At 37.8% G+C, this 23557-nt stretch overlaps 1 protein-coding gene across 2 annotated transcripts in view; it reads right to left on the bottom strand.

Moving 5' to 3' along the window:
• Positions 1-919: 919 nt before the first annotated feature.
• Positions 920-23557, bottom strand: part of DNAL1 (dynein axonemal light chain 1) — a 29133-nt gene continuing 6495 nt past the window's right edge. The window contains exons 1-8 of one of the 2 annotated variants that reach the window (XM_079768977.1): positions 22254-22430; positions 21467-21505; positions 19840-19949; positions 18526-18581; positions 14163-14218; positions 10179-10305; positions 8700-8840; positions 920-6078 (exon numbers count right to left, since the gene is read on the bottom strand). In XM_079768977.1, coding sequence (XP_079625103.1) covers positions 6038-6078; positions 8700-8840; positions 10179-10305; positions 14163-14218; positions 18526-18581; positions 19840-19874 — 456 coding nt within the window. In that variant the 5' untranslated portion in view covers positions 19875-19949; positions 21467-21505; positions 22254-22430 and the 3' untranslated portion in view covers positions 920-6037. Of the gene's footprint in view, positions 6079-8699; positions 8841-10178; positions 10306-14162; positions 14219-18525; positions 18582-19839; positions 19950-21466; positions 21506-22253; positions 22431-23557 lie in introns of those variants that run through there. The other variant, XM_079768976.1, reaches the window with a different exon arrangement.

Raw genomic sequence — 23557 nt, 5'->3', positions numbered from 1 at the left:
AACCGAAGGACTTGTATGCATGCATATAAGCACAACCAATAGACGCAAGACACGGAGGGAGGGGAGACCCGGGTAGGGATGGGGAGTCAATGGGGAAAAAAAGGAGACATGTACTACTATTTGTAATAAATTAAACAATACTTTAAAAAAAAAAGTGAAAAGAAATAGAAACTGCACTGTAGGTCCTATTCTGTGACCAAAATAACATTTGGCTGACAGCGCAGAATATGTGCTGGGAAAATGTGTAATGTTACTGCTAGTGCTCAGTTCTTCCTGTTTCTTGTCTGAGGTTATTCCAGACCACAAATCAAGGGCTCATCAGCCAACCTTAACCTTGTACACTCTGAAACTAAGAAAAGGACTAGGAATGGTGAAGTGCAGCAGGAACTTGCTGTACCTGTAGCATTCTTTCTAGGATCCTAATCATTTTGAAATGGTGCCCAGAGAACTGGAGACTTACAGACCCAGAGAGAAAATTATCATTGGAAATGAACTGGGGGGTAGGGGGGTAAAGAAATGAGTCAGCCCTAACCGGTTTGGCTCAGTGGATAGAGCGTCGGCCTGCAGACTCAAGGGTCCCAGGTTCGATTCCAGTCAAGGGTATGTACCTTGGTTGCAGGCACATACCCAGTAGGGAGGGTGCAGGAGACAGCTGATGGATGTTTCTAACTCTATCCCTCTCCCTTCCTCTCTGTAAAAAATCAATAATATATATATATATTTTAAAATGAGTCACACATGTACACACACACACACACACACACACACACACACACGAAGCTGTGGAATATGTTATCCAAAGACAATTTTTTTGGAATTGAATATTCAAAGTTCAGATAGTTGCTCTTTATTAGCTAAAAGTAATGGTTATATAACAAAAAAAGATACAAATTAATTTTTTATAAAATAACACAATTTATTACTATTTTAAAACAAGTCTCACAAAATAACATTCAGAAACTCAACATTTCTAAATAATTTAACACAATAACTTTAGTCATAAAGTTCATGCTACAAAATTCCTGCATATAAAAGATAATTACCAAAGTATTAATAGATGTTAATGGATGTTAAAATGTTCTTCAGAATGGAGTTGGTTCTAGAAGCCAAAGATTCTGGAATGATGCTCGTGATCATGACTGCCACGCTGGGAGAAGTAGCTGGCAAAATGTATATTCCTTATAGCTACCAACTCCCCAGTCTTTGGATGAGGTTGATCCCTCTAGGCAATCGCACCTCGGAGGCAGGGATCCTGCTGATCAAAGCAGCAAATAACTTCCTACCCTCCCTAACATTAGCCACAACCTAATTTAGCCAACATCTAAATTGTTAAAATCTAGACGTAGGAAAGAGAACTCAAAGTTTCTGCGCAGGAGAACTGTACTTGACACGTCCCCGCAAGGCTGACTGCCAACGTAGTAGACATGGAAGGCAACACCAACTAGGGAAATAGGGGAATCCCAACTCTGGTTATGTCAACAGACAACTACTGCAGAGGTGGGCTTAATGCAAGCAAGAATGGGGTTGACTCTAATATCCACAGGCAGGCAAAGTATTTACCTATCTGCCCTTGGGGAGTGCTTTCAACCAACATCCACTTCATAATCTTAAAGTGCAAATCTACTGAAAAATAGTGACTCTCCCCATCCCCTTGTCCAATTTGCAGATCATAATTTGGTTGGCTGGTTCCTCTCTAACCTGCCCAATATGGGAAATTAACTAGAATCCAGTTATGACTTTTCCACGTGTCAAGTGAAAATTTATCTTAAGTCAGAAAAGGGAAGACTCAATTTAGTTTTTCCTTTCAGTTTTCTTCCTTTGCAGTCACTGGTTTATAAAAAGGCAGGAATAGAGATATAGATGTGGAATTTCTAAAGTTCAGTGATTAAAAAAAATACCCTTAACTCTTTTTATTGCACCTATTTTATGGTTTTACAAGAAACAACTCAAGCTAGAGTGAAGATAAAGGAATATGGTCAAGTTAGCTGTGTCAGAAACACCAACTCTGCCACACTAAAGCTTGTTTTATACTTAACTATTTACAGACACATCAAGCAGCCCAGGTTAGCTGTTAGTTTTCTCCCTTTACCGCTGCTTACAATATAAAGTCTTTGTGACTAACAGTTAGACTGCAGTTAGACATAACTTGTGATCGATGCTCGACATTTCCCCCAATCTTTAAAGTTAATGATGAAATCCAACCTTTCTAGCCCTACACTTTTCCCATTTAGTCTCAAGAAAAGCCCAGGCAAAAGATTCTGGGTCACACATAACTACCTTCAACTCTACTTACATATCACCAATTCTGACAATAAGTCAACAATTAAGATTCATTTCTTATTCCTCCTTATTCTACTTCAGCCCACTGGTGAAAGGTATCAGAAGATGCATCTGTTCAAGTCAAAATTTCTCTTTCCAAACAGGAACCACATTTAAGTGTCTTACACCACCCCTATTTGTGGAATGGATCCAGTAACCAGACATGCTTCTGATCACATCCAAAACTGGTGTCTACACCAGCTAACTTTCATATATGCTTACCAAATTTTATACAATATTTTTCTGTATTTAATGACTGCTAGTCTGTAAAATCCTGTGCATGACTTGACAATGAATGAACACTTAAAAAATGACATGCATTTTATAAAGTATACTTAAAATGTTAAATTTTAGAGACAAAGCAAAATCTACCATAAACTTGGATTCTGTTGATAGTAAGAGAGAGGTAGGTTAATAATCACTTCCTAAGATGAGCAAAATGCTAAGATAAGACATAAAAGTTGAGATCCTGCTGGGGGGAAATAAGTCGAACTTTCCAGTCCTGAGTTTCTAATGTGTTGTGGGAATTGTTAAAGTGAGCATTACAAAGAAGGGAAACACCAATGATCATTTCATTCCACCCATGATCACTAAATACACCACCTTCTCTCCTATAATAACTCAGGTGCCATATGGCTACAGAGTGAAAATAAATGGACACTGGACAAAAGGAATGTTGGTATAAAGCACTGGTTCTTAACTATGGGTGAATTTGTTCCAACCCATCTAGCTAGCCCGAGGGACAAATGGCAATGTATGAAGACATTTTTGGTTATCACAACTGAGAAGAAGGTTCTTCTACTAAGTAGAAGCCAGAGATGCTGCTAAACATCCTATAACACACAGGGTAGCCCCCACAACATTATCAAGCCCAAATGTTGATAGTGCCAAGGTTGACTCTGATTTAAAGGAACAAACTCCTATTAACAGAGAACACAGAAAAGGTTAATTACTTGGTAGGCTAAAATTTCCTGTGGAAATATTAAAATGCTGAACTGATTCCAGAGCTCTACCATCATTAAAAGAATAGAAGAAATTTAAATGATCCACTAAAATGGCATAATGCTTCAAACCAGGAGCACAGAGAGAATCCATTACAAGTAGGTTAAAGATCTAATTCAAGAAGCACAAATCAAAGGCATTTAGTATCAACTAAATTTGCAGCAGTAAAGGATGAGTTAAGGAATGATTTGAGAGAATATTCTGAACTTCTTAATACACTCTATCTTCTATTTTCTATCTTCTGTTTCCTAGTGGATTCTTAGTTTCATTCCATGCAAAGAATGCATAAAAGTCATTCAAATATTTGTTGAGTGGAACTGACTATGGATATTTTGTGAAATGGACACAGAAAAGCATCTTACATTCTCTGAGAACTACCAGTGATTAAAAGACATTTAGAAACAAAGGGGCCCAGCTGGTATGGCTTAGTGGTTGAGCGTGGACTTATGAACCAGGAGGTCACGGTTCAATTCCTGGTCAGGGCACATGCCCAGGTTTCAGGCTCTGTCCTCAGTAGGGGGCATACAAGAGGCAGCTGATCAATAATTCTCATCATTGATGTTTCTATCTCTCTCCCTCTCCCCTCCTCTCTGAAGAAAGAAAGAAGGAAGGAAGGAAGAAAGGAAAGGAGGGAGGGAGGGAGGGAGGGAGGGAGGGAGGGAGGGAGGGAGGGAGGGAGGAAGGAAGGAAGGAAGGAAGGAAGGAAGGAAGGAAGGAAGGAAAGGGAAGGGAAGGGAAGGGAAGGAAGGAAAGGAAAGGAAGGAGGGAAGGATGGAAGGGGAAAGGAAAGGGAAGGGAAAGAAAGGGAAGGGAAAGAAAGGGAAGGGAGGAAGAAAGGGAGGGAGGGAGGGAGGGAGGGAGGGAGGGAGGGAGGGAGGGAGGAAGGAAGGAAAAGGTGAAAGAGAAAATTAGTTTCTCTATTGCAGAACTAAAAATAAACAAAAAGAACTAAAGACTGTAAGCCATTAAAAAAAGTAAATATGAAGTCATCCATTCCCTATTATATTCACTTCCAGAATAACCTTTAGAAAATCACCCATATATAGCAATATGGCTTCAAGTTTGCCTACTAGATGAAGTTCATACTACAAGAAAACTTTGGGTCCCAGAAGCTAAGACCCAAAGGCTTTGAATGTATAAGTCAGTCAGAGTAAAGATTTCTTCCTATCAGATTGTGAGGAAGAGCTAAAAGGAAGCTAAAAAAAACGTTGGGTTAATTTTTCCTTTTTAGGATTGATTGTCGAAGCAGTGGTCCCTTTTGATCAGCATGACTGAGAAATCATATAATTCCTATTTAAATGATAACTGAAAACTTCTGAAACCCAGTACCACTTATATAATCACTTTTTGACTCATTTTCACACAAGTTAATGGGGAAATGAAAATCAATAGTCTCTGGTTGAGGGACTTCAGGCACAATTTGGCAGAGGGCTCTGACTTCCTTACTGCAATCTATCACTGATTCGGTCGTGGCCTACTATGGACTTCATCTGGCTACTTACTACCATATCTTGCATTCTCAAAAGAGAATTTTTTTCTTATATGATAAATTCTAAACTCTGCATCCAACTATTGCTCTGCAATTTTGAGGTTAACTCACCTACAATGCTTTACAGAAGAAGCAATCCTCAAAAATATTGCCATTTGCCTGGGATCCCATAATGAAACATCTCTTTTCCCTCCAATACCACTTACATAATTCATTTTAAGAGCTGTTTAACTTAAAACTTTTCTAAAAATATATTTTGAAATACTAAATTTAATTTATTGGAAGGTACCAGATCCAGTCTTTAAGTTCTATACCCTTAGAACAATCATTTCTCCCAACATGGTGGTCAACAGACCAAAGTTATTAGGGCAAATTTTAATATATATGAATGGCCAAGATTTAGACTAGGCATCCAAATATAACTACCACTTATATATATATTTCCTTATATAACATACAGAGAACTATAAACCCAAAAGTGTGCCTAAGATCAGGTCCACCTGGGTAACATGGCCACAGTGCTAGTCAAAGGAATAATCATGACAGTCACTTTACCCACAGAGCTGGATCACGGAATGACTGATTGACTATGCACCGTGACTTGAGTGGCCACACATGTACATACAACCTAAATTCCAGTTGACAATGTACATATTTTTTGAAAACCAAGTAAGTAAACATAACATGGGCTCTAAGGCCTCCAAGATATTCATTTTTCATTTTTTTTCACCACAGCTTTTTCACTATGACTTCGGAGTCTTGCTTCTGCGGCTGCTGCCACCGTGCTGCCTTCAGAACCAAAGGCATGACACATTTGTGCTTCTGAATCATACGGGGATGGATCTATAGGAAAGATGTTCTACAGATTCAAAAGTTAAGTATATATATTTAACTGCCTGACCTAAAAAAAAAATGAAATGAATAACCACATTTATTCTTTTGTTAAAAATGATTGTTCAGTCTATAAAGATTTCAGTTGATGGAGACTGAAGACAAACAACTGAAAATTTGTAGTTTCTAAAAAAAGGACTACAATATATAAAGTTGGTGTTACCATTTGGGGGGAGGAACACTGAATAGGTTAAGAGAAAAAAAAGAAATCATAGATTTGTTTTATCTTAAGAACCTTTCGCTCCACACAGAATCTTTAAAACAGACAATTGTACAAAACTTATCTATTGTTCTTATGACATTTAAATAAGTTAACACGAAGTGGAAAACATGGTGTTAGTTTTCTTCTTCCTCATCCTGTTTAATTACTGGGGTACCTAAAATGAAAAAAAAAAAATTATTTCTGGTCACTCTCAACAGACTGTTAAAATTCTAAATGAAAATATTTTCCTGTTAACCTCAGAAGCTGTGAAATGCTGTGAAGTATGCCATAATAAAGTAATTTCATAAAATAATCTCTTTAATTTCAAATGATCCAAAAAGCCTCTCAGGAGAATTCTCAAATGGATTAATATAAGTACTTATGAATATATGGCTCTCAAAATGCAGAGTTGCAAATAAAAATGCCTACAGATGCCAGGCAAAAAAAATAAAGCACTACACCCTGATAAACGTTTAACAACCACCAGCTGTGATTTATAGCAGCTGCTACTTCCTGTGGTGTAAATACTCCCACGATGGCCATTTCAAGCTACTAACATGACATCACCCAACGTGGAGTTGAGAAGAGATACACACTCACTGCCCTTGAGAGCCTGTGCAAGGGGCCTAAAGCTCACCACTAGCTCCACTACTGAACTACATGGTGTGTCTTGGCCAAGAGACTCCTCCTATCTGAATCTCAGTTTCCAATCTTAGCCAGCATGATTGGCTAAGAGTGGGTACCCCCCCAAAAAAAATGTAATAATAAAGAAAGAAATACTGAAACTTTGTATGTTAAATACAAAGAAATATTCATCATTTTTTACAATAAAATATGCAATCCAGCATATCTGATTTTTATGTTATTCCCCAAAATATTAAACATTGGTAATAAATTGGAGGGTGGGGAGAACCAAAGTACAGAAAAGAAGGCACATCTGCAAACTCTCACTGGCTAGACTAAGGAATTTCTGAGCTCCAGCATTTGAAACCTGCCCACAATCTTACCTAGTCAACTATTTAGTCTTAATTCTTTAGCCAGTCACCTTCCAATCCAGCTAAACTAATAAACTCACTGTCTCCCAAACTCATCTTGCACTCTCTTACCCCAGACTCCTGGTTAACAAAGTTCTTCCATTTTGAAATGCCCTCCCCAACTATCCTTCCATTTAAACCCTGTCCTTAATTAAGAACTAATTCCAGCCCAGCTGGTGTGGCTCAGTGGTTGAACTGGGACCTCCTATGAACCAGGAGGTCCCAGTTCAATCCTGGTCAGGGCTTGATCCCCAATGTGGCAGCTGATCGATAATTTTCTCTTATCATTGATGTTACTCTCTCTCTCTCTTCCCCTCCCCCTTACTCTCTGAAATCAATTAAAAAATATATATATTGGGGGGAAAAAAAAGAACCACCACCATAGTAAGCTGAGGTGGATAAAAGGGTTGAGTACTGACCTTTAGATAGAAGTGGTGAGGGAGAGATAAAGAGGCACAGAATAGGAAGGACAGAATGGCAGAGTAACAGGGATGATGAAGAGGGGACTGAAGGGTTGAGGAACAAGGAAGCCTCAACCATAGACAACTAGGCCCTTTGGATGTGGATTGTGAGTATCGGTGTGAATATGGTGATGAAGGCAATAGGTAGGCCAGTGGGTTCTGTGCATGATTGCTTTAGGGGCAGTGTGGAAAGCAGAAAGATTGTCAGACTTACTGGCTTTTGTCTTTGAAAAGCCTAAGAAGGTCACTGAGAAGTTAAGAGTTTGTGAGAAGACACAGAATGATGTGGAAAAGAAGGAGGGGATAGTGGGTTTCCTCAGAATAGATATAGGTTTTCCTAGAAAGATATTTCCCTAGCTGGCAGAGAAAAAGGAAGTTTGTGGGTTCTGGAACAGTTGGAATTCTGGCCTGGGTTCCTGGTAGCACCACTGGGAATAGGTTAGACCCTAAGAGTTCTGTGACAATTATCATTTCCAGTTTTTAGATGAAAAACAAAAACAAAAAACAAAAACCATTTGGTGAAATTAAGTAACTACCACAATGACAAAAAAGATATTAAGTGGTAGAACTGGGATTAGAACCCAGTCAGTTAAGGATATCCACTGACAGAGACACCTATCTTAGATCCTGTGTGTGGGTTGTTTTTTTGTTTGTTTGTTTGTTTGTTTTTTTGGGGGGTAAGAGAACACTACAACTTTGATCCAATTGTGAAAAAGTAGTTACTTACCATTTATGTCTAATTATTCTGCAAAATAATGCCTGTGATTTGAGAATAAGCCCAACTTTTTTTTATAAGCTTTTGATCTAGAGATGATTATACCAGTCTAAATTTCCTAAAAGCTTTTCATTTCACCCTGGCCCAAACCTGGACCATAAAATTTCCTGTGGCCGAAACCGGTTTGGCTCAGTGGATAGAACGTCAGTCTGCGGACTGAAAGGTCCCAGGTTCAATTCCGGTCAAGGGCATGTACATTGGTTGTGGGCACATCCCCGGTGGGGGGTGTGCAAGAGGCAGCTGGTCAATGTTTCTCTCTCATCGATGTTTCTAGCTCTCTGTCCCTCTCCTTTCCTCTCTGTAAAAAATCAATAAAATATATTAAAAAAGAAAAAAGAAAAAAAAAAAAGAAAAAGTACTGTAGATGTGTGGTGTTAAAAAAAAAAATTTTCCTGTGGACAAAAATGGCCTTGGAGATAAGAGACAACCTATCACTTTCTTCAGTTTTGCTCCTTTTCATGATTCCATGTCATAAATTCAACTCTTATACCTACAAACGATCCTAAGCTGGCTCAGAGACACTCACCATCAAGCTTTTTCAGTCTGGGCACTCTCTTGGTTGCCTCTTCAATCCAGTTCCCCTCAGCTGAATGTTTCTCTTCCAAGGGATTGCCTACGAACACCAGGTCTTCCAGGCAGGGCAGTTCTGCCAGCTTCACAAATTCAGCTACAGGTACAAAGAATACCTTCCACATTAAAATGGCAGGTTTTACTGCTATGCTTTGGGGGTTGAATTCCAATATCACTGATGGTGACTAGTCAAGACAACTTGTCGTTTAAGATTTTGCAGGAAGTAAGGATAGTTAGACCATGTGGACTGATTCTCTGAAAACATTACAGAAAGGGAGGGAAAAAGAAGACATACCTCTTCTACCTTTATGCTAGCCTAAGGATAGGATAAGAAGAAGAAATGGGATTTACAATAAAAAAGAACAATAGCCCTAGCTGGTTTGGCTCAGTGGATAGAGAGTTGGCCTGTGAACCAAAGGGTTCCAGGTTCGATTCGGGTCCAGGGCATGTACCTTGGTTGCAGGCTCCTCCCCAACCCCAGGCCCTGGTAGGGGCTCATACAGGAGGCAACCAATCGATGTGTTTCTCTGACATCGATGTTTCTCTCTTCCACTCTTCCTAAAAAAAAGTCAATGGAGGAATATCCTGGGTGAGGATTATATATATAAAACAAAGAACAATAAATCATTCACCAGTGATAGGTCTTCTCTATGTTGTATTGCATCAGTATGGGCTAAGCTAAACTGTCTCTACCCATTCCCTCTCGCATCTTTGAATTCTTAAAGCAACTCATTGGAGCCTCTATTGCAGAATTTATCACAGTTTTACAATTATTAGCTTATAAACTAACCTTTCCACTAACCTGTGAACTCCTTGAGGGCAGAGATAGTGTCCTATTCAACTATGTATTTCAAGTGTCTAGCCTATAGTTCATGCACATAATAGGGCTTTAGTAAATACTGAATAAATAATGTACAATGCAAAAGCAAAGCTCCCAGCCGGCATGGCTCAGTGATTGAGCAGCGACCTATGAACTAGGAGGTCATGGCTCGATTCCCGGTCAGAGCACATACCTAGGTTATGGGCTTGACCCCCAGTGTGGGGTATACAGGAGACAGCTAATCAATTATTCTCTCTCATCATTGATGTTTTGTCTCTCTCCCTCTCTCTTCCTCTCTGAAATCAATAAAAATATATATATATTTAAAAAAGCAAAGTTATATAGACATCAGATAAGCCTTCCACACAAGAATTATTAAGTTTAAACTGATTTCTTCCAGCCTTTGGACAATTAATTTAATTTTTTCAAAATTAATAGGACCAGAACCTATTCAATTAAAATCATTCTAAGTAAATATTTAGATGTAAATTTAAAGCATTTAGCTATTTCCCTCTGTGGTTAGAAATAAATATCCTCCTTTTGTTCCTTGTTCCCTATTGGGCTATTTTCTATAAACAGGAGGTAGAAGTTAGCAAAGATCCAGCCTCAGCTTACCCCAGTCTTTCACCAGGTTATTAGACATGTAGAGAATCTTCAATTTCTTCATTACATGGATTCCTTTCAACTTCTCAATAAAATTGTAGGATATCCATAGTTCTTCTAATGTGTCCCCTACTGCTTCCTGAAAAAGAAAGCAATTTTATCTATATGCTTATTTTTAAGCTTTTTTCCTTCCTTATAAACATAAAGACAATGGTCTTCAGAGAGAACCAAGACCCACCTGTCCCCTGGCAGGAGAGCTGAAGGCGATGTGGGAGTTTTTGGCATTAAAAAAGACAAGCAGAACATTCTCTTCCTCTCTTCAAACTGATCTGAACTAAGAAAAGGTACTGAAACCACCAACAGGGAAAATAATAGCACTATTTCATCACTTTTATTGAATAGCATAGCTCTCAAATTACTTGCCTATATATTTTATTATTTTATCCTTGTAACATTTAAGATAGGCAAAAGCAGGTTATTTGATTTCTATTATAGAGAGCTTAAGGGCTTTTTCTAAGATCACAATGTTATTAAATAGTAGAGCTGGGTCTAAATTTCAGGATTCTCTCCCCCGCCCCCCAATATTTATTATGGAAACTTTCAAACATAAAAAAGTCAAAAAAATTTTCAGTAAACCCCATATCCACTACCCAAATTCTATCATTAATATTTTACTATCCTTTGCCTATCAAATATCTGTCCATCTTTCATACAACTATCTATCCATTAATTCACCTTTTTTAATGTATACAATTCAGTTTCCATTATAGCAAGAAAATTATATCATACTGACTCTTAAATGGCAGATACAATCAGTGGCGGCACAAACGTCCTTCTTTCAGACATAAGACAGACTGTAGTGGTTCTTTCCGCCCTGGCACTCTTAAATCAGAACTCTGAGACTTAACCAAACCCCCCAGCTAGTATTCTGATATCCTCTTCACCAAAGTGATCCAATTAGTATATCTACCACATATGTCTTTCAGAAGGGGGGAATCCGTAGCCATATAATTTAAATTTTATTGCTTGCATTTTCATTGTGATGCATCTGCATCCATTTTGTGTCTCCAACTTAAAAAGTGTGAGATAGCAGAAAAAAATACTTTCAATACTGATTAGAAGATTTAGGTTCAGTTCTGGGTTCTGCCACTTATTTAATGTTGTTTTTATATGTGCAGATGAGGACCTTTGGTCAATTTTAACATAGACAATTTGATCAATTCTCCAAGTGTTAATTTAGCTTCTATTTAGTTTTCAGCCATTTGGATGCAACTCTTTTGCCATAACCAAATCTCAGTACATTTTGAGACTTTACTTGGAAATATTACTTTGTGGAATGAGAATTTCTTAAGGCATATTGACTTACAAATGTTGTACAGATTTTGAATGCCCAGGATGTGGTTCTGTCTTTCAGTACATCTTCAATCTATTCTACTGTCTTGTGTACTTTCCTAAATATAAGGACTTGCTAGCCAGCTCAATTAGATTACTATTTTTATGTTTTAATAACTTGAGAAGTGATCAGTGAAACTAATATTCTACAAAGATGGACTGACAAATCCAAAAACTGGATGAAACAGCTGCAGTAACATTAGCAGCACTAAATAAAACCTTAAAGAAGATTTCAAAAGGTGTTGAAACCATTCCAAGAAACACAATTTTCTATATATATTAAAAGTAAATAATAAAGATGAGATTTTGGTGAAGCAATCTGGTGAATATAATCAGTGAAACCTGGCTAACTTTGTGTGAACCAATTCAGTAAAAACTGTCATTCAATAAACTGGCCCTTTGGAGAACTGGGCATTGAGTGAACAAGCATTTAGCAAATCGGTTCACTTCTGCCAGTAAATAAATAATTTCTTAGTGACTTGCTCTGTAAAATGAGGAGGTCGGCACAATGAAAGACCACCTCACACTCATTAGGATGGCTACTATCAAACAAAGAGAAAGTAAGAAATGTTGGCAAGGATATGGAGAAATTGGAACCCTTGCGCACTGTTGGTGGGCATGCAAAATACTGCAGGTGCTATGGAACAGTTTGGCAGGTCCTCAAAAAATTAAAAATATATGATCCAGCAATTCTTCTGGGCATATACCCTAAAGAACTTAAAAAAGGGTTTCAAAAAGGTATTTAAATACTCATGTTAATAGCAGCATTATTTACAATAGTCACCTTTGACATGGAAAAATATTACTGATATAAAAGTAGGTTTACAGTTATAAGTACACAAAACAGAGTTTATTTGTGTATTATTACTAATTAATTATTGTATTATTTATTATTATAACCTATTTTGCCCAACCCTCTATTGAGTGAGAAAGCAGAAAAAAATATATTAACCCTGTATATCAATAGTACAAAATATATAACACACAGGCATACACATTTACACAGATATCTATTTGTATTTGCACAGAAAAAATATTAAAGTATACAAAACAATATTATTTGTTACCGCATGGAATTGGGGAAGTAGGTATGGAGAAAAAAGACTTTCATAGTGTATTTCATATACTTATAAATTGCTTGATTTATTTTTTACAATGAACGTAGGTATATTACTTTCAGAATTAAAAATTTAACCTAATAGATTTTATAATTAGTAATAAGACATACTGAGTCACTCATTAAATACTTATAGAATGACTACTACATGTATTAAGCACTAATATAGATACTAATTAACAAAACCAACGTGCTCGTTAGGATTTGTGCAAGTGACAGAGAGAGAGGGCGGGGATGGGGGAGGGAGTTGAACAAGATGGAGAAGAACAAACCAATAAAAATTTCAGACAGTAACCCTAGCTGGTTTGCTCAGTGGATAGAGCGTTAGCCTGCGGACTGAAGGGTCCCAGGTTTGATTCTGGTCAAGGGCATGCCCAGGTTATGGGCTCGATCCCCAGTGGGGGACGTGCAGGAGGCAGCCGATCAATGATTCTCTCTTATCATTGATGTTTTTATCTCTCTCCCTCTCCCTTCCTCTCTGAAATCAATTCAAAAATTTTTTTCAGATATATATATATTATACACACACACACACACACACACACACACACACACACACACACATATATATGTTATTGCCACATTAGATATAGGGTAGCTGGGTCACTTTTGAGGAGGTGACATCTGAGCTGAAGTGTGAAAGTTAAAAAGGAGCAAGTAATGTGGAAATACATAGTAACTAAGAGTTTTTTAGGCAGAGGAAACAGCAAGTACAAAATTCAGGTGGGAATGGACTTGGTATATTCCAGGAAGAGAAAGGCCAGTAGCTGGAGATTACCAGCTAGAAAGAAGAGTAATATGAAATGAGATCCGAAAGGAAGGCAGAAGCCAGATCATATATACACATGGGCTTATAATGTACCTTAATAGTCAGTTTTCCAGTTTTATTTTATTTTTTAATCTTTTTTTATTTTAAATCTTTATTTTTGAAAGTATTACATATGTCCTCTTTTCTCCCCATTGACCCCTCCTAGCCCTCCTTGCCTACCCGCCCCCCCAGGCCTTTACCACCCTATTGTCTGTGTCCATGGGTTATGCATCCAGTAGTTTTCAATAGATCCCTTTCATTCAATTTAACATTCCATGTTTTATAGATTAGAGTGGTCGTGTGCCCTGACTGGGAATCGAACCCTGACCTCCTGGTTCATAGGTCAATGCTCAGCCACTGAGCCACACTAGCTGGGCTCCATTGATTTTTTTAGAGAGAGTGGAAGGGAGGGGGAGAGACAGAGAAAGAGAAAGATCGATGTGAGAGAGATACATCAATTGGTTGCCTCCCGCATGAGTTATGTGCCCTTGACCAGGAACTGAACCCATGACCTTTCAGTCTGAGGGCCGATACTCTATCCACTGAGCCAAACCGGCCAGGGCTATAGGTACTTTTTAAAGTTACTTTTCTACTTTATAAAGTTTCTGCAATGGACAAGTATTATTTTTATACTAAGAAAGAAGTATATGCTTTTTTAAAGCAATAAATAGCAACCTACCAGTCCATTTAAGTTCTTTATGTTGTTTCTTCCTAAAGACAATATCCTCAAGTTTTCTGTAGCGGGGGGAAAAAAGCAATTTTTTGTTTATGAGAATCATATTACACAATTGTAAATCTAGTATAATGTAGCTTTAATAAATTTTATAAAACAAATATATTTGTATAAGAGTAAGAAAGGCTGTATTAATTAAAAGTGGTAATCAAGTAGAAAATAAAGTAAACATGCCCTAGCCGGTTCAGCTCAGTGGATAGAGCGTCGGCCTGTGGACTGAAGGGTCCCAGGTTCGATTCCAGTCAAGCCACATGCCTGGGTTTGGGGCTCGATCCCCAGTTGGGGGCGTGCAGGAGGCGGCCAATCTTTCTCATTGTTGATGTTTCTATCTCTCCCTTTCCCTCTCCCTTCCTCTCTCAAATAAAAATATATTTAAAAGAAAATAATGTAAACACTACAACTGTAATTTCACATCATGCCAGTATTAAATTTTTTTAATTGTTAGCTATTTAGAATGCATGGTTTTAAATTGCTGGCTAATAAAAATATTATAGGGATAAAAATAAGAGGAAAGAAGATTTGAACTTTAGATTTGAGAACATAGATATACTTCAAATCTTTTATGGTATGAGGACTCATACTAGAAAACATAGTTAAGTATAGTACACCTCACTCCACAAAGGATTAGAAATCAAATTAATTAGTACTTTTACAATCTTTTACTTTCAATCTTTTAAATAATTAGATTGTGATTTGGTTTAAAAGATGGCTATTTGTATTTTTTATAAGGATGTTTCTACCTGTATATCTATAGATTATTTGTGGAATAGAAAGAAGGAAGAAGAAACAGCGGTTGTTGTGGGGAGGAACTGAGAGTGTATGGTCAGAAAAAGACTTCTTTTGAACTATTTACATAAAACCATGTACATGTATTATTTTCAAAATTAAAAAAAGATTTCTAGTAAACACAGGAAATCTCATTTCTGTTCTAAAAAACTACTGTGATTACTTATGCATAAGTTATACATTTAGTTTTCACAACTTAAACTTCAATAACTACACTATTATTGAAACAATATGGTAACTATTAATCACATGGCTATTTAACTTAATTAAAAATAAACACAATTAAAATTCAGTTTCTCAGTCACACTAGCTTCATATCAAGAGTTTAATAGCTGTGTAAGAGTAGTGGCAACTGTTTTGGGAATGTGCAGATAGTTCTATTGGATGGCACTGTTCTATAACATCCATAAATTAATAGTTAAGAATGCAAAACCAATTACTGAGTTCAAATCCCAACTTTCTAGGGAAGCACCCAAATCTCTTTGAATCTGTTTTATCATGTAAAATAAGGAAATACAGTATCTATTTTATAAGCATATAAGAACTGAGATAGCCCTAGCTGGTTTGGTTCAGTGGACAGAGCATTGGCCTGTAGACTGAAGGGTCGCGGGTTCGATTCCAGTCAAGGGCACATGCCTGGGTTGCATACTAGATCCCTAGTGGGGAGCGTACAGAAGGCAGCTGATCAGTGATTCGCTCTTATCATTGATTTTTCTGTCTCTCTCTCCCTCTCCCTTCCTCTCTGAAATCAGTAAAAAAATTTTTTTTAAAGAACTGAGATAACTGTCTAAAACAATCAGCCTAGCCGAACCGGTGGGGCTCAGTGGTTGAGCATCAACCTATGAACCAGGAGGTCAGGGTTCAAATCTCAGTCAGGGTACATACCCGAATTGTGGGCTGGATCCCAGAATGGGGTGTGCAGGAGACAGCTAATCAATGATTTTCTCTCATCAATGATGTTTCTATCTCTCTCTCTCTCTCTCTGAAATCAATTATATATATATATATATATATATATATATATATATATATATATATATACACACACACACACACACACACACACACACACACAGGTGTGTGTGTGTGTATAATAAAACATTCAGCCTAATGTCTAATCCATGGTAAGTACACAGTAAATGGTGTGTTTGTGTCTGTGTGTGTATCAGGTATATACGTTATATAAACTTTAGTCTTAATTAATTTAATTACTCTTTCTTTGTAAACATTTGTAAAAGACTATCTTGGATTATAATAATAATTACCTACTTCATAACTATTGTGTTAATCCTCACCCGAGGATATTTTTCCATTGATTTTTAGGGAGAGTGGAAGAGAGAGGGAAAGACAGAGAAACATCGATATGAGAGAAACACATCAATTGGTTGCCTCCTACACAAGCCCCAACCAGGAGAGGAGCCCACAACCAAGATACATGCCCTTGACCAGAATTGAACCTGGGACCCTTTAGTCCTCAGGCCAATGCTCTATCCACTGAGCCAAACCAGCTAGGGCACTATTGTGAATAATAAAATGAGTTGTGTATATAAAGAACTTAGAATAGTGCCAGGTACATATAAATGCTCAAGAAATGTTAGTCATTTTCATAGTTAGTGAGGAATATGTTCTGTCTCTTTAAATATATTTTATTGATTTTTTACAGAGAGGAAGGGAGAGGGATAGAGAGTTAGAAACATCGATGAGAGAGAAACATCGATCAGCTGCCTCCTGCACACCCGCTACTGGAGATGTGCCCGCAACCAAGGTACATGCCCTTGACCGGAATTGAACCCGGGACCCTTCAGTCCGCAGGCCAACGCTCTATCCACTGAGCCAAACCGGTTTCAGCTGTTCTGTCTCTTTAGATAATGAACTCCTTGGGGGCAAAAATCACATTTTATTAATCATTTTTAAGAAATATATTTTTATTGATTTCAGAGAGGAAGGGAGAGGGAGAGATAGAAATATAAATGATGAAAGAGAATCATCACTCCTGCACACCCTACACTGGGAATCATCACTCCTGCACACCCTACACTGGGGATCATCACTCCTGCACACCCTACACTGGGGATCAAGCCCACAACCCAGGCATGTGCCCTGACTGGGAATCAAACCATGACCTCCTGGCTCATAGGTCGACCACGCTCAATCACTGAGCCATGCTGGCCAGGCAAGTATTATACTTTTTTATTTTTTTAATATATTTTATTGATTGTTTACAGAGAGGAAGGGAGAGGGATAGAGAGTTAGAAACATCAATGAAAGAGAAACATCGATGAGGTGCCTCCTGCAGACCCCCTACTGGGGATGTGCCTGCAACCAAGGTACATGCCCTTGACCAGAATCGAACCTGGGACCTTTCAGTCCGCAGGCCAACGCTCTATCCACTGAGCCAAACCGGTTAGGGCAAGTATTATACTTTTTAAAAGTCATTGCCATCCTAGCCGGTTTGGCTCAGTGGATAGATTGTTGGCCTGCAGACTGAAGGTCCCGGGATCGATTCTGGTCAAGGGCACATGCCCAGGTTGCGGGCTTGATAACCAGTAGGAGGTGTGCAGGAGGCAGCCAATCAATGATTCCCTCTCATCATTGATGTTTCTATCTCTCTCTCCCTCTCCCTTCCTCTCTGAAATCAACAAAAAATATATATATTTAAATAAATAAATAAATAAATAAATAAATAAATAAATGTCATTGCCAACTTGATAGGCAAAATATTAATATCTTTTTTTAATGTTTGTTTATTCACTTGTGAATAAGTTAGGAATCTTAAGATAAGGTAAGTATCCCCAATTATCCAGGTGTTCCCTAAATGCAATCACAAGTAAACTCAAAAGAGAAAAACTAGACACAGACAAAAAAAAAAAAAGAGAGAATGCAATATGACCATAGAGGCAGAGACTGGAGTGATGTAGTTCAAGGAATGTGGCAGCCATTAGAATCTAGAAGAGGCAAGGAACAGATTCTCCCCTAAAGCCTCCGTAGGGAGTGTGGCTGACAAAACCTTGACTTTGGCCCAGGGAAACTGATTTCAGACTTCTGGCTTCCAGAACTGAGGGAATGAATAACTGTCTGTTATTTTAAGCCAACAAGTTTCAGCGCCATAGGAAACTAGCACAAGAGTCAGAGGCCTTGGCAACTTGGTAGGTGATAATGTCATTAACAAAGTTAAGAAGCACAGGAAAAACAGGGACGATGAGAAATTAAAAGTTAAACATAACCAATATGAAACACAAGACAAATCTGAACACAAAAACATAACAAAAAATCTGATTTTTAAATGTAAGATATCTCAATTCAAACCCTTAGCTTTAAAATATATTTAAAATGTTCAGGTCTTATATATCTGTCATTTTCTTTGGATAATCAAACTTAAGACAAATGATTTCTATATTCTCTCCGTCATCTGCCAATTACTGTGTAAAACAGGTGCCGACTTCTGGGATTACACAGTGTCTCTGGAATGTTTATTCCAATAACTAGAAAATCCAAGAACCATCTGCTATTGTGGATCACTTACTTAAGCCATTCAGGTTGGCGATTTTTTCAATGCAGTTTGTAGACAGTGAAAGCTTCCTTTAAAAGAACAAAGGAAAACTTGAATTAATATGAAAAAATTGTAAACAGTATATCAGAAATTATTTCTCTAGTGCCCATAAAAGATGATATTTAAGTCATGCTTCCTTTTGACAGTGAATTCTTTTATCCCCTTCAGACATGGCACATATTCCTTCACTTTAAAATCTTCATAGTTTTTTCTGATTACAAAAGTTAATAAATACTCATTGTAGGAAATTTAAAAATAAAAAACCTCTTTGAGTGCAATTTGGTGTTATCTATTAAATATTTTGATGCATGTATTCTTTGACCCAGTAATTCATTTCTAGGAATACATCCTATTGAAATACTAATGCAAATGCCAAAAGTTATATGAATTAGGTTATTGATTATATTATTATTATGATAGCAAAAAAATGGGGGAAAAATCTATAAACATCCATCAACTGAGGATTACTATACTGCTATTAAAACAAATGACATTGGGCTACTGACACCAACTTGAGATATCCATGATATGTAGTTAAGTTTTAAAACCATCTAACAGAACAATACATTTTATTTTCTCATGTGCTAAATCTTTCAGATATGTGTATTGTAAGAAGTCATATGTAATCCTAACCACCCCACACATTCCCCCAGAGATAACTATTTTTAATAGTTCATATATATTTATTTAGATTTTTTCTATACATACTTTAATTATATAAAAACAAAATTTTAAAGGGACAATATATACAATTCTTAGTCTTCCTTTCTTGACAAAATGTTTTTAATATCTTAGTAAATTTCATGCAAAAAATATAATAAAAACTAATTTTATTGAATATTTAATGCATGCCTATTATTCTTTTAAGTATTTTACATGTATTAACTATTATAACCATTACAACAATCCTGTGAAATAAGTATTATTATTATTATCCATATTTGACAAATGAGAAACTGAGATACAAAGATATTAAACAATTTGCCTAATATTACATAGCCAGAAAGTGGCACAGCAAATTTAAAACCCAAAAAGTTTGACTCTACAACATGTGATCGAATCCTTTCTGATTTAACTTGAAGAGGAATTATTCATTTTTTTACTTGATACAGCAAAGTCAATTACTGTACAGTGTAAATTACTGATCAAATCTGATATTTTCTAGTCATCCCCCTCTCCCAAGAACTACTAATGAAAAACTGAGTTCCTTAAACTTGGGAATATGGTGGGGGAATAATTCTTTAATTGTTCAGACAACTAGAAGGATGAATAAAGACAAGAACTTACTCGCAATTAGCAAGCATAGACAAGGACGCATCCATCTTCTCTATAGGAGGGATCTGGGCATAAAGCTTTACCTCTTTGGCTTCAGATGGCTTCTGACTGGTTTTCTCTTCCTGTGACAAAAATTAATTTGGAAAAAAATGATTCCTGATTGTAATGTGGAGTTAAAGGAGGCTAGAATGTCTCAAGGCTTTTCTATCTTTATTTCAAAACAACTATTAGAATTTAGTAGTTCTGTGCATTCTTTTTATTTTTTTAACTATATTTTTATTGAATTCAGAGAGGAGGAGAGAGGGAGAGGGAGACAGAAGCATTAATGATGAGAGATAATCATTGACTGGCTGTCTCCTGCACACTCCCCACCACTGGAGATCGAGCCCACAACCCAGGCATGTGCCCCTGACCCGAATCGAACCTGGGACCCCTCAGTCCACAGGCTGACGCTCTATCCACTGAGCCAAGCCAGCTAGGGCACTATTGACTCCTGATAATCAAGCTTCTACATGGACAACTAAGGTAATTCATTGTTAGATCTGTACCAAAGGGGAAAAAAAGGAAAGAAAATAACTAATTTCTGTAATATTCAAAACTAGAGGCCCGGTGCACGAAATTCATGCAATAGGCTCAGCCCTCACAGCCACAGCGGCTTGCCTCAGCCCTTGAAGCCCTGGCTTCATCTGGAAGGTTGTCTGGAAGGACATCCAGAAGGACATCAGGAAGGTCGTTTTGCTGTCCTGTCTAATTAGCATATTACACTTTTATTAATATAGATCCTTTAAGAGCCTATCAATTAATAAACAAAAGCAAACACAACAACAAAAACATCTTCCTGGGAAGAATTCATTGTCTCTAAATAACATTTCCTTAAATATCAGATTCAGACCTATAAGATCAACTGTTTTCTTTGTCATTTCATCTTTCTTTTTTTTTTTATACACAATTCATTCTGAACTAGAACCCCAAAATATCAAGAATTTTGGAAGATATTCTCTTTACAACCCAGCTGGATCACAACTATTTACAGTAATATACTATTAAGTTATACCTTAGAGTTTAATTTTGGTACTAAGAATACAAAATTAAAATTTAATTACCAGTATATGCTGCTTAATAATATTTTCTAAATATATCACAACCAGAATATTGATACAATCCACTGATTTAAATCAAATTTTCCCAATTTTACATGTACTCATTTATATACCATATTTTCCGGCATATAAGATGACTTTTTAACCCAGGAAAATCTTCTCAAAAGTCGGGGTCTTATACGCCAGAAAATACGGTACCTGTATCCCTGCAAGCCGCTGTCCCAGTGCTGGAGCTGAGAGTGAGTACCGTATTTTCCGGCGTATAAGACCCCTGACTTTTGAGAGGATTTTTCCTAGGTTAAAAAGTTGTCTTATATGCCGGAAAATACGGTATATGGTGTGACTATGTTTGTATGGGTGCAATAAGTTCTACACATTTTTATCACCTGTGTGGGTTCATGTATCCACCACCACAGTCAACATAAGTAAGTAGTTCCAATACCACAAAGGTCCCTTTTACTGAATGGTCAGATTTAAATAACTATCTAAAAATTCTCCTTGTATGGTTCCTAAAAGAAGTTAAAAACTCATATACTCACCCATCTGGCTAGGGCTTCTTTGATTGTTGTTGCTTTTGCCTTAAAAAGAGAAGGAAAAACAAGACCATCTTTATTGGTGTAATCTGTTGATTAATTTTTCATGCAATAATTACTAGAGGCCTGGTGCACGAATTTCATGCACAGGGTGGGGTGTGGGTGTCCCTCAGCTCAGCCTGTACCCTCTCCAATCCGGGATCCCTCTCACAATCCGGGACCACTGGTTCCTAACTGCTCACCTCCCAGCCTAATCACCCCCAACTGCCTCTGCCTGCCAGCCTGGTCCCCCAATTGCCCCCCCCCCCCCCCCGCCGGTCCTGCCACCCCTAACTGCCCCCCCCTGCTGGCCTGGTTGCCCCTAACTGCCCCCCTGCTGGCCTAGTCACCCCTTACTGCCCCCCCTGCCAGCCTGGTCGCCCCCAACTGCCCACCCTGCCGACCTGGTCACTCCTCACTGCACCCCCTGCTGGCCAGGTTGCTGCCAACTGCCACCCCTGCTGGCCTGGTCGCCCCTCACTGCCCCCCCTCTGCTGGCCTGGTTGCCACTCACTGCCTCCCTGCCAGCCTGGTTGCCGCCAACTGCCCCCTCTACATACCTGGTCACCCCAAGCTGCCTGCTGTTCTGTTGTTACTGTGAGGGCATCCTGACCAATTTGCATATTACCCTTTTATTAGTATAGATAATATCTTAGATTCCATTTATTATATTTAAAACTTTAAAGATGAGAAAAGGAAGACATCCATTGAATTATTGCTAGAGTTCCTTTAAAAAAAAGAAAGAGAGCCCTACCAGTATGGCTCAGTGGTTGAGTGTTGACCCATGAACCAGGAGGCCAGGGTTCAATTCCCGGTCAGGGCACATGCCCGGGTTGTAGGCTCAATCCCCAGTTTGGGGCGTGCAGGAGGCAGCCAATCAGTGATTCTCACCCTCTCCCTTCCTCTCTGAAATTAATAAAAACATATTAAAGAGAGAGAGAAAATCCTAAACAAAAACAAAGGGAAAGTTTTAAAAGTATATAGCATTATGTCTAGAAAATAAAGGCATACTAATAAATCACTCTTGGGTTAAAAAATTATAAATTAAAGTAAAATAATAAAATAAAAGACAAGAAAGTAAAAATATGAGAAATACATATAACACATAAAAGGAAACTTATAGCTTCAAATACATTTATTTTTCAAGAAGAGAGAACAGAAGATAGAAAACAAATAAGCTAAGCATTCAAGATATTTGAAAAAGTGCATCATTATAAACCCAAAAAAGGAAATACAAAGGAAAAAGTCAATGAGAAACAGAGCAGCGGGGAAAAGATTAATAAAACTAAAAGTTAGTTATTAAATCTCTGGCAAGCCTGATTGATCAAAAAAGAGAGATAGTCCTAGCCAGTTTAGCTCAGTGGATAGAGCGTCGGCCTTTGGACTGAAGGGTCCTGGGTTCAATTCCAATTTCAATAAAGGGCACCTACCTTGTTTGCACGCTCCCGGCCCTGGTTGGGAGCATGTGGGAGGCAACCAATTGATGTTCTCTCTCACATCGGTGTTTCTCTGTCTTTCCCTCTCACATCGGTGTTTCTGTCTTTCCCTCTCCCTTCCACTCTCTCTAAAAATCAATGGGAAAAAATATCCTCGAGTGAGAATTTAAAAGAGAGAGAGAGAGAGCCGAAACCGGTTTGGCTCAGTGGATAGATAGAGCATCAGCCTACGGACTGAAGGGTCCAAGGTTTGATTCCGGTCAAGGGCACGTACATTGGTTGCAGGCACATCCCCAGTAGGGGGTGTGCAGGAGGCAGCTGATCAATGTTTCTGACTACCTATCTCTCTCCCTTCCTCTCTGTAAAAAATCAATAAAATATGTATTAAAATAAATAAATAAATAAATAAATAAATAAATAAATAAAATAAAAGAGAAAGAGAGATACAAGTTAAAAATATCCTATCTAAAAAAGATATTTTAGAATATTTAGAATATGCAAATTGACCATCACTTCATGACAAAGATGGTGGCACCCACAGCCAATAAGGAGGGAATATGCAAACTGACGCAACAAAGATGACGGCAGCTGGGCCAGGATGCTTGTGTCGTCACCATAGTGA

This window comes from Cnephaeus nilssonii (genome assembly GCF_951640355.1).
Source record: "Cnephaeus nilssonii genome assembly, chromosome: 4".
Classification (NCBI taxonomy): domain Eukaryota; kingdom Metazoa; phylum Chordata; class Mammalia; order Chiroptera; family Vespertilionidae; genus Cnephaeus; species Cnephaeus nilssonii.
This window is presented reverse-complemented; position numbering and strand designations above follow the sequence as displayed.